This window comes from Diprion similis, chromosome 3 (assembly GCF_021155765.1).
Source record: "Diprion similis isolate iyDipSimi1 chromosome 3, iyDipSimi1.1, whole genome shotgun sequence".
In the NCBI taxonomy this organism is placed as follows: Eukaryota; Metazoa; Arthropoda; class Insecta; order Hymenoptera; family Diprionidae; genus Diprion; species Diprion similis.
The window spans coordinates 7063798-7076019 of record NC_060107.1 but is presented as its reverse complement, the minus strand read 5'-3'; the positions used below and the strand labels follow the sequence as shown (position 1 = coordinate 7076019).

The following is a 12222-nucleotide window of genomic DNA, read 5'->3' as shown; positions in this document are numbered from 1 at the left end:
GGGTTGCCCTATTTCCGTGAAAAGCAAACGGATGCGAGTAAGTATATATAGGTATGTAAACCGTACATACATACTTGGCGAATGCGAAGACCAGTATCTAGTTTCCCGCTACTCGTGTCCACGATGCATAAGTTGAACACAGATGTTTCGAAACAAGTAAGGTAAAGAAAAACGCACCAGACCTTACATCGCGTATCAAAATTATGTTAAACACGATAGGCTGACTAACATGAGAAAAGTTTTCCGTTACTTATACATAAACTCACGATATTGGTTAGTACAAAACCTTCAACTTATTCGCATCAGAGGGAAAAAGTCACTTCTAAGTTGCTCTCTGGATAGCGAAATTTTTTTTAGGTATGCAGAGGGTTGGGCTATCCGTAAAACGTTTACTTTACAAAAGAATGTGACTTGAATTTCCCGAGACGTGACCAAACGTTGATTTGGATATTGGCAAACATTTATAGGTACTGCGTTTCATTTCGCATGGTCGAAAAATTTACTCAGGCCGAAAGACTTGTTAATATTATTATTATTATTATTATTATTATCGTTGTTATTATTTACCGTTAGATTGATTTGATGCACGTGACCAATCGCCAATTAAGTTTATAAGAAATAACAACCTTATTTTTCATCTTTCATTTGAATTCAAAGCAACGATTGCTTCGTTATATTAAGTGTTTTTTCTGTTTCTTTTTACTCTTCTTCTCGCCTCAGTGAAGAAGCAATTTTATCGACTTCACAGTGATAGATTGCGTTCGTATATATCCAAGCAATAAGTATATAGTACACAAATACACATGAAAGAAAGGTTTCAAGAGTATTGCGTGGATATTAATCTTTTTTTCATTGGGTTTTTCACTTTTTTCCTTGCTCATTTTCCATACAACGCGAAGCAAATAAGAATAATGAAAAAAAGTCATTCTAAAAATCTCCGCTTCAAAAACAAATACGAATGTTAACCGATACTATAATCAACTTCCCGATTCATTGCACGAAGCGCCTAATTTATATGATCATGGTAATTAGAATTAAATTATTCTTAACTAAAAGCAGCAAACATTTGTACCACTTGTGAGTTTCAAGAGGATTAAAACCTACCTTCAAGATTTCAAGTAAAGGATACGTTTTCAGGATATGTCGAAGATCTTTTCGTCTGTCCTTCTTTACGTCCCGCGCAAGTAAGACTCGGACATTTTTGAACGCCTTGTTAGTCGTCTGAATAAAAATAAAAATAATCATCGATAAAGACAAAAGATTATTTTGTCAATTCAACTATGTAACAACCAGTTAAACTCACGTGATCACTGCCGTCCGATTCATTGAGATCTTGAGCTGATCTCCTCCTCTTAGATGGTCCATCCCCTGCAGAAGAGGTCGAAGGTGTTGAAAAATCGGGTTCTTTCTTCGTTTTGACATCGATTAGGACGTCGCTTTTCCGCTTTACACCGCTACGAGTCGACGAATTAGCGTCTTGACCGTGGCTCGGAGATTCTTTCTTCATTTCGATGGCCGGTTTAACATCGCGTTCGAGTTTTACAACTTCGCTTCGATTACCCCGAGTAATTCCGTTCTGAGATAATAACGAGGCTTTTTTTTCATCGCGTTCCTCCGTCTCGGATTTTTCATCTAGTTCCTCCTGATTGTTACCGGAATTGCCGTCGTTTTCAATCTCCGATTTTTCCACCTTCGGTTTCAGCATCGAGTCCAGAGATCGTTGAGCGGTCGAAGTGCTGTGGAAAAATCGCGCGGTTTAGAAACTAATTTCGGTCAGGATACTAGTCTTGATATGTTGCAGCATGGAATTAAGATACAGATTGTTAATCACCTCGCGGTCTGATTTCCCAGCAGCAGACTGACGTCAACGGAATCTGAACTCCTCGCAAAAAGAGTCCGCAATTCTTTCAGCGACGTCGCGGTCTTCCAATCCTTGTCATTCCGGATGCGGGTTACTCGAGGAAATCGAATGCTGATTCCGTCAGCCGTGTGAACTCCCTGATTCGTGAATTCTGCCCCGGTTATCTCCCAGACGGGCTGTTTCTGCGAATCAATAACACACACTCACATGCAAACACGCACAAAATTATAATGTACCCTGTCGATTTGGATGAATTATATAATTTTTATATATCTAGGTCCTGAGAGCCCTGAACTGTCTTGACAAAAGATGTACGTCGTCCCTTTTTTCGTACGATACTTTAATCCGACTCTCAATCCCGGATAATATAGATTTTTCAGGAAGCGGGTCTGGCTTTCGGAGATAAAAACTTATCCCGATGCTTCGTGGGAGCTCGATTTTAACATCTTTCACGTTAAAAAATTCGATCACAATTAATTTTTCACCGATTTTCAATCAAAAAAAAAAAAAACTTCCACTATTCTATGACTTTTCTCTCGTCTGTTTGACTAGTGATTCCAAGTCGAAATCATCATTCAATTTCTAGTATATTAGTTAGATAATTTGATTCAAGAACGACCGCACATTCAGGCAAGAATTATACAATTCACCGACGTTTCTCATCGTTACGAAAATTTGTTAACTTTCTGCTATTTTGCTATTTTCCTTCTTTTTTTTTCACTCGAAAACATTGCAGTATACGAATATTCAGTTTTCCGGTTTTCCAGCCACATAATTCAGTTTTACAGTAGAAAAAATAGAAGAACGCTCATTCCACAAATTGAAAAAGAACGAAAAAACAACTGACAAAGTTCAATAATCGCGATTCAATTTGTCCGTTTCTAAAAGACCGAACACGTATCGTAAATAATACGAAACTAAATTTAGCGTTTGATCGAATTTATACGTGGTAGGTAATAAGTTATTGGCATGAAATCTCAACTGTATGACAAACTCAAATACCACGTGTGTACGTATTTACGCGTAAGTGGATAATCAAATTACGTGCGTAAATATACGGTGCGGAATTTTCCGGTGTAAATATTGAAACGCAGAGTTTTGTAATTTCAAAGCACTTTCCACAGCCCTGTTTCTCCGCGTTGAAACGATCGGCCGATATAAAACTTTATACAGAAACTCCTTAGGGTCCGTATTGCGTTACGGCCCTGGGTTGTAGGTCAAATATCGAGAAGTAGAGCCCTCGGAATTCGGAATTTAGAGCATAGGCCAACCTTCGGGTCCTTAGCCACAAAGTCCGGAACCATTGCCTTGTTCGCGTGGAGCCAACTCGGCAGCAGATTCACATCTTTGCCGATTTTCTCCATCTTCAATTCACCCTGGAGTCGATCGAGAGTAACGTCATCGTGACCCGTGTGAACCTGTGGCCGATTACTTGAATTTCAAAGAGTGATAGCGACGCGATGATAAAAAAATTAATGTTTGTCCTTTCTCTTTGAATTAATCAAAGAGGTTTCAGTAAATCAGAGAAAATGTTATGTAATTTATATACTATAAAACAAATAGTAACGTTAATCACAGAAAATTTGGGTCATTTTTTACATTCATTCAAGAGGATTAATTTGATGACAATTGAAATACGGTCAGAGATAAAATGTTGGTATAAATATGTGATTTTTATGATAACAGAGCAACTTTGCAGGCGAGATAAGAGTAAAAAATTTAGATACACCAGACGAAATGTGAAAAATGCAAAGTCAAAAATGAGGATTGAGTAAAAGAGAGAGAGAAAATGTTTCGTGTCTATACCTTAGTGACTGTGACCCAACGGTTTCGGTCCTCGTCGAAGCAGCCCATCAAGAACACAGACATCATGCCACCTAAGAATCATCTTAGAATGTAAAATTTCAGAATTCGGTGGGGTTTCGTAGAATTAGATCGAAGAGTTGCGAATTATTTTATCACATAAAATTGCACATAAAGTTTGTTAAACTCTGAAGAAGCCGAGAACGTTTAAATTTCTTAAATCGTGGCGGGATAATCAAGGTGGTTGATTTTTAAGATTCGATAAAAAGTGGTGATTCTAACCTTTTTTTCCGGTGCCGTACCATGCGCCAAGAACAACCAAATCTGCGCTATCAGCCATCGCACCATCAAGCAAGTAGTCCTTCTTTACCTTTAGCCAGTGTCGTTTTCCTGGCTCATATTTACCCTGCGTTGCAAAAACGGATTGGTCGGTAAGCGAGATCACATTTCAAAACTGAGTTAATATTACGGAGATTAGTATGCTGAACAATTGTTTAAAAAATTAGCATTGACGATAAAAGTAGTGATTGCACTTGTCGACACGTAAAGACTGTCCAAAATTGAATCGAATTTTTTCAAAAAAATTTTAAACTGTCCTTGAATTCAAAGTCTCAAAAAAACTTGAGAACGTAGCTAAAGCAAACTTGACAAACTATAGTCTGTTGATCAAAAATAATTGTTTTGTTCCCCAGCGTCACGTTAAAAATGGTAAAAACCAAGTCTTTCGATAGTACGAACCGTTACATCCTTCAGAACAAGTCCTTCCAGACCCAATTTTATAACCTTCGCAATCATGTGAGCCAAGTCTTTCGGATCCTGGGAGAGTAAAAAGTTATTTTAAAATGGAACGGAAGGAATCTGGCATCGACATTTTCTGTAATATCTTGATCAAAGTCTGTTCTCATACCTGAACTTCCTCGACTTCTGACAACATTATTCGATTTGGTATAACGATCATTTTTTCTTTTAAAATTGAACGCCGCTTTTGCATGGATCTGAAATAGTTCAAGTTGTTAACAAATTTCACTAGAATAATAATTCTCTGTTCTAATTCTTGATAAAAAACGACACTGTGTCACAGAGTGAAGTAAAAATAAAAAGGAAAATCTAATTACACCACTTTTCGAGCTTAGGATCCGTTGGATATATTTTTTTTCCCTAACAAAAATCATTAGTAAGAAATCAAACTCGGCTAGTTGATTATAGCTGAAAGATTCTAGACAAAGTATAGAATACATCGGAACATACTTATCCATTAATGTTTCGCCGTTGTAGTAGAGACAATCGAATACGAACAAACAAACGTTGGCATCCTTGAATTGAGCTTTCTGTAAGGTGAAAAAAAAAAATATTAAAAAACGTATTCAAAACACGTTCGAAGGAGTCTTCTATCTGTATAGACAAGCGGTAAATTGAATGAAAACAAACTTGCTTTGTGAACACCTAGAGATCCGAAAGGTAACGGTTTTCCGGTGTTTGTGTCAATCATGAGGACTTCGGTGTCTAATATGAGATCATCACCTCCCGGAAATGCTTTCGATATAAAATCCTTAAAGTGATTCACCTGCCGAAATTTCAAACAAAAAAACGAAGATAAAGAGAGTCAGGATTATCCTTAAACGGTATGACTATAAAGATATACCTGATCAAAGATCGAAGGGTTGCCCGATGGCTCGGAAACAATATAGGATTGGCAAGTGCGATTCGTCGTCGAAGATTTACACCCTCGAATGGCGTGTTACCGTTAACCAAAAGTTTTCCCGGTTACACATAGGTAGACGGGTATGGTGGTGGGCAAAGGTTGAGAGAAGGTAAAATACGCAGGAGAGATACATTGCTAACCGTTGAGATATAGACTAATAGACCATTTACTCCCACGTGTACCGCCGCTCCCCTTTATATACGCATCGCTGCGTCGTTACGGGGGTTGAGGGATGATCAGGTTGGTATAGCGAAGGGTTCTTGCCGTGAAACGGCGTGACCAAAGATCGAATAGTTGGTACGAATTGAGCCCGGAAGAAAAGAATTTTCGATTAAGTATGTTTACGGTAGTTTTCGGTTCTAGCGAATAATGTACCGTGGAAGGAATGAGGTTGGAAAAAAACTTTAATCTTGAAGAGAAGAGAGAAGATTGGGCTTGGGCTACATTGATCAAATAAAAACGAATTAAGAAAGATAAAAATTTCCTCGAAAATTTGTGATCTTTTGTAACGCATGGAGATTAGAAATTGAGGAAAGAGAGAGTAACTGACTTTAAACAACTTGAATTTCTCTCGTGACTATAAATTCCAAAGTAGAATTCCGTTAATTGTGCGCATGATACACACCCATCTGTTCGCGGAATTTGCACGTAGGTGTGTCCAGAGCTGTATGGAGGTTACAGGTTTAACCCCGATCATTCATTGGTCATGGTGACCGTCGTTTGGTGACCGGACATACACTTAATCACTTGGATTCGCGTCCGATTCTACGAATCGATCAACCCTCTTTTCACGCCTCGAGTCCAGGGGGGAAAACAAAAACAGAGTTTAAAACAGGCTTTCATCACCTTTGAGAATTACGTGACAGAAAAGAAAAAAACAAAGATACACACACACACACACACGTTACATTTTAAATATAATCGCTACTTTCTTCCAACGCGGTAGAAAAGAAAGAGAAAAAACCAGGTTGAGATAGAAGCGGTACAAGTTGTCGCAAAAGAGTTCAAAGCCTTGATGTTTCGTTGCCTTAACCGTTTTCATGGTATGAGAAAAAAAAAAAAAAAAAAACGAAAAAATTAAAGAAAGAATCGTAAGCACTGAAAATTTTACGAGGCTGAAGATGGTAACATTGATTCATCGTGCAACGATTCGTCAGGGGAAAAACTATTGTTGTGCAATTTGTTGTGTGACTTCAATGCAGAATCAATTAATACTTTTCAAAGTGGCATTTTTTTCTTAAAAAATTCCCAAAAAATGGCAATTTACGGATTTGAAAAGGATCCGATTCCGATCGGCTATACCTGGACCTGAATCGCCTTCCGAATCAGAAAACTGGAAAAAACTTGAATGTTATTCGAGTGCCGGGGGCGTTTAATTTTGGGTTAATTTTGAAGGCGAGTGCGCAGCTCGCTCGAACTACCTAAACAGGGATTCTTGAGGGGCGGTTTTACGACGAGATGCGAAGTTGCCATCGAGCCCTGAGGACGGACATCCACCCTGCAGCTGCTCTAGGAAAATATTTAGACTCGATTAGCTTACCTTGTGCGGCATGACGGGTTTCAGGGAGCGACTGAAGTACCGGAACTGGTTACCCTGTTTGTGGACTTGAACGCGTTCTCCGTCGTATTTGATCTCCGAGAGCATTCCGTGCGGACATTTCTTCATCGCCATTTCTACAGACTTGCACGCCTCAGCCTGCGATTCCAATTAAAAGGAATTTTGAATCGTTGGTGGTGAAAATGGACGGCATTGAGAGAAATTGATCGAGGAAACGAAAGAAAAACTTGGATGCAGTTTTGAGATTATTTTTTAAACATTTTTATTTAATGCAGTCAACTTATAGGCATAAAAACTCGTCCGCGTGTATGAGGAGAATTCTATTAAGTTGAATTTTTTTAGGCACATTCGACGGAAAAGAAGTTAATTCTACTTTAAATATTCTGTCGAAAGCTCTTCGTTTAAATGGGAAAAAAAAATTCTTTATAGTTTGCACAGCGTTTTGATAAAGAAAAAAAAAACTCTCAAATGATAAATATATTTCGTAAGATATTGACGCATTTTTTTTAAGCGTCGATAATAATGTAAAATTCAAATAAACTATCGTTTCAGCATAAATTTTTCATCAGTTTTTGTAAGCGAAGCGTTTAATCTTTCTTTTTATTTCGTATGTATGTAAGTATATAAGTTTTCCGGATTAAGAATAAGAAAAAGTCAGCCCAATAAAGTTAAACAGGGTAAATTATTTAAATGAAAATATATCTTTTCTTGAAATATGGAAAGATTTGATTTTTATGATACCGATTACATCCTTAATTCGCTAAAAAGAAAACTTTACATTCAAATTGCAAGAGAGTTAAAAGTGAAATTCTTCTTAAAAGACATAAGTGGAAATAATGCGGTAAAATCTTTGTTCGAAATCGAGCTAAAGTTTTCGCTGGTTTTCGATTTAGGTATATATATGGATGGAATCCATTCACGCGTATCTGCTTCGACAAAGATCGATTCCGTCCGTATTATTTTCCCAGTTCTACGTATCAGCAAGGGTTCGAATCGGTTTCGATGTTTATCTGCATATATTTTACCCGCACACAAAATAAGCACCTTCTTTGATATATTATTCAGGACGAAACTCGCTTCGAAAGAAACTCTGCCCACGCGGGAAAAGGTTGGAAAGTAATTCCTGGAATTTAAACTTTTCAATATTTCGATGAATCATCCGAGCTTGAAAAAAAGACAGGCAAAAAAAAAAAAAAAAAACAAAGTAAATAATATTAAAAGGAAAAAAAACAATAAAATATTAAAATTAAGAACGCATTACGATAAGAAATATTTTCAAGTTGCTATCCTGATCCTCTATTCACTTTTCATCAGTCTCGACAGATAATAATTTTAAGTAAGGTATGTAATGAAAACCACTGCAGAGACTCGATCACGTCTACAGATGTGAGTGCTCGTCAACAGAGCATTGATGATGCGCTCTTGTGAGGCTCGACAATACAAAATTTCCCTCCCCCCTCTGCATTTATATTCCCCGAACAAACTGAACCGGAAGCGTTTTCCTGCAAACCCTCAGTAAAGCTCAAAGCCTCGATTGGTGGATCATTTTTGTGTAAGTCATCGTAACGTATAATACATACTGTTTGAATGAAATCAATCGGACTCTGGATGAACGATTTACAGATTAAGGAATTTTGTTCACTGTCAACTGTGTAAAATTAAATTGAACGAATTTAGTAGATTAAAAATTTTTTTTCAAGTGATTTCAAATAAAGTATCATTCGACCCCGCCCCACAAGTATAAAAATTTGATAAATACACAATCAACGACTCAGCTATAAAAAAACTAACTCAATTTATCGATTTTTGACAGTCAACCAGCTAAATTGTTTTCAGGAAAAAAAAAAAAAAAAAAAAAAAAAAAAATGCGGAGTATTTATCAAAGTTGATTAGATAAATCTTGAATAAACTTATCGAGACTCACCAGCATCGGTAAAACAGGCGTCATCAATACCAGCCCGATTTTGCTACCGGTAGAACTTCTCTTCGGATCGGATTCACGATCGGTAGTTGATTTTTTCGAACATAAAAACAAGGATGAATCCTCAACGAATCTGGTTACGACTGCCTCGAGATTCCGAGACGATTGGAACGCAGCATAAGCGTCATCGTGAATGGCGTCTAAGCTGTTGAAAAGCGAGAAGAAAAACAGCGTGAAAATCGGATCATAATTAGTCTTCGCATTAGGCAAAAAAAAAATAAAAAAAAAATCGTTTATCTCCGCCGGTATAATTGGAACCGATTTGCAACTATACTCACATATGTTTCGGACCGGCTGTAATTCGCAAGTCGTGTTTCACCAGCCTGATGACCATCTTCAAATCATTCGCAGTGCATCTCAAAAAAAAAAAAAATATATTTTTAGAAGAAATTTAACCCAGGTGTAATACCAGTGTTATTCGCGTAAAGTGTGTAGCGTAAGGGTTAATAACACCATATTCATAATAACATTCAGGCATACATTTAACCAGCAAGAAGTTAAGGAGAGGAGCCAAACGTTCCAGCGTTCTTTCGACCAAGATATTGAAGTTCGAAAATGAAGATTTCGTGAGATACATCGAAGCTTCGATACTTTTCTACCACAATGAGGATAAAAGTGAACTGCATTTTTCTATTTCCAAAAAAAGTTTGACACTTTTTCTCTGCCAACTCTGGCTGCCAAAGTCACGAAGCACGAAGATACTTTCATTTACCTGGTAACAATGGACTTGAAATGTTGGATTTGTTCGTCCTCCTTGGTCAGCAGAGAGAGTTTCTCAAGAAATTGGTCGACCTGTAATAAAGCAACGATTTCAGATGCTTTCATGAAACTCAAACCCTTAGATCGGTAGTTTCCGGCTCTCATTTCCGAGTTAGAGGTGACAGTCGAAGCTTGCATTTAACGAGATGCAAAAGGGGCTTCTCAACGGAGATAATCAGCCTCCATTGACTCGTCTTTGTAAGACATTCTAGATTGACTTGAATCCAATAATCGGCAACAAATTCAGCTTCCCTTTGCGTGTAGCCAATTTTGTCTCCGCGATGTATGAAAATTGCAATTTCGCGTCATCCAGCTGCGTTCAGACGCATTTTGCGTTCGTCTTCCACCACTTCGCATGAACATTATCCCTAGATTTGAATGTTGGTTTACCTCCTGTACGGTTAGGTGGCTCTGGGCGCTGGGTTGAAGGAGTGAACTCTCCTCGAATGCGGCGTGTATCGTTTCGGCGACGTCGCCCTGCTCCAGGTGTTCCAACATTTCGTCTTCGTCCTTGTTGAACATGCGGCTAAAGAGCTTGACCAGCTGTTTGCTCTGAAGGTTGTAGACCCGCTTGGTGACACCGGGTAGAAGCATTTTACACCAGAGAGTAACGTCGCCTCTGAAACCGTCTGCTTGACGAGACAATGAGAAGCGATTTTCACAGGCATAACAATAAAGAATAAAAATACAAATAGAAATAGGTATGAATCATTAGTGAGGCAGGATCGAGAAATATCGATCCGGCGAAAAACGATCGTTACGAAAATATTCACAGGGAAATATCGTGAACGAGTGTGAGTCGACGATACGCGCCAAGAGTGATCCAGAAATATGGATCACTCACTCATCGTCATTGGAAAGTTTCCGCCACGCCGATGTGTGATTATTCTTATCGCTAAATTCAATACAACAACTCGGCTTTGGGGCCAAAGGCTGCGGAGGAAAGGTCAGCACCGAAGTTGGCAGACTTGCAGGCTGCGACCGCCTGCATCAGTCTCCAACCCCTCAATTTTCAATCACGTATAAGCTTTCAAATACAGAGTCGCACGTTTTTCTGGTCAAATCCTTTTTTCTTTCTCTTCATTTTTATTTTATTTTATTAATTTCGACTTTCCCGATATTCGTCAAAATTTACAAGATTTTTATTATATTCGTTGCTATTATCATCTCTACATCTATCTAGAGAAAGATCCCATCAAAATTTTCCTAAAACGATATATTTTCAAATTAGTACCGAGTATTTCGATTCAACTTTCCGTACACCGCATAAAAATATGTCTACCTACAACGTAAACGTATATATATATACGTATAAAAACCGTGCAAGCACACGGCTCGTAAAAGAAAAAAATAAATAAATAAAGTTTACAACCGGATAATCAATGTTGATATTATACTTGGCAATGAGAAAGTGAAAAACCATTCGTCGATTTACATACAAATATATTAACTAAAAATAGTTTATTGAATTTAAGCTTCAAACGAATTACGCGCAAAATGTATCTCTAACGTCTTCCCGCTGGCTAACAATAAACAAATTATGTCTTCGTGGGTACGGAGTAATGCTTGTTACGTATATCGATTGTATAATTTGTAATACTCTTGAAGACATTCCGCGACAAGGAAAAGAAACTGTTTTGAATTTACGTAGAGATAGACGGAAAAAAAGAAAAAAGGAATAAGAACTCGAAACTTTTCTAATCAAGCCTCTATTTTCACGTTTAAAACTTATTTTTCCTTCGTTTTCTTAAATTATCTTTCACGTTACGTTTCGACTCGTCTATTTATTTTTGTTTTTTCATTCCTTCTTCTTCTTCTTCTTCTTCTTCTCTCTGTTTGTACGAATAACTTATAAACCTAATCTCGCGACATTCGACGGGCCATGCAGAAGACAAACCAGACGCTCGTAAAATATCGTGTACATATATGTATATATATATATATATGTATGTAAATGTAATACCTACACGTACGTAACGTGTAAAGTAGAACGAAAATAAAAAAATAGAGAATTCTGCATACGTAACGCGTATTTAACACGTCTATGACGCCGTTCGTTCTGTGTTTCGATTCATCATAACACACGCCGCGAACTCTTATCCAAGATTCCAAATTCCATTCTCCATGAATATCATAAATATATATACATATATATACACATATATATATACGTCATCATTCGACTTGTAGATCGATTGCTGGCGAGCCATTTCGACAAAAGGTTGTTTTTCCAAAAATTACAAAAAATTTTATCGATTTTCTTACAAGATAGTTAAATTAGATAGATTATCCGTAAAATTTTTATCCTCGTAGTCTACATTGCATAATATTGTTTAAAAAATTAAGTTATGGAATTCTTCGGTTCTATTTTTTCAGTAGACTAGTTTTAAATTTTCAATTTTACAACAAAGCGTGGATATTGATAATAATATTTCAAAAGAAAACAAAAAAAAACGGCAATATCAAATCGAATTCTGGGAGGAAAAGAAAAAAATACGTTTCACTGTGTCTGTAGAAAATTTTTGTCCGATTAAAATGAACCATCGTATCGCGTGAAA

At 37.3% G+C, this 12222-nt stretch overlaps 1 protein-coding gene across 1 annotated transcript in view; it reads right to left on the bottom strand.

The window, feature by feature from the left end:
- Nucleotides 1-12222, bottom strand: part of LOC124404063 (DNA ligase 3-like) — a 45039-nt gene that overhangs the window by 16221 nt on the left and 16596 nt on the right. Inside the window, exons 3-17 of the mRNA XM_046877881.1 lie at nt 10055-10293; nt 9618-9697; nt 9184-9261; nt 8849-9050; nt 6907-7062; nt 5097-5228; nt 4913-4992; nt 4572-4659; nt 4403-4480; nt 3947-4070; nt 3668-3738; nt 3133-3279; nt 1832-2043; nt 1304-1736; nt 1130-1221 (exon numbers count right to left, since the gene is read on the bottom strand). Coding sequence (XP_046733837.1) covers nt 1130-1221; nt 1304-1736; nt 1832-2043; nt 3133-3279; nt 3668-3738; nt 3947-4070; nt 4403-4480; nt 4572-4659; nt 4913-4992; nt 5097-5228; nt 6907-7062; nt 8849-9050; nt 9184-9261; nt 9618-9697; nt 10055-10293 — 2212 coding nt within the window. The remainder of the gene's footprint in view (nt 1-1129; nt 1222-1303; nt 1737-1831; nt 2044-3132; nt 3280-3667; nt 3739-3946; nt 4071-4402; nt 4481-4571; nt 4660-4912; nt 4993-5096; nt 5229-6906; nt 7063-8848; nt 9051-9183; nt 9262-9617; nt 9698-10054; nt 10294-12222) is intronic.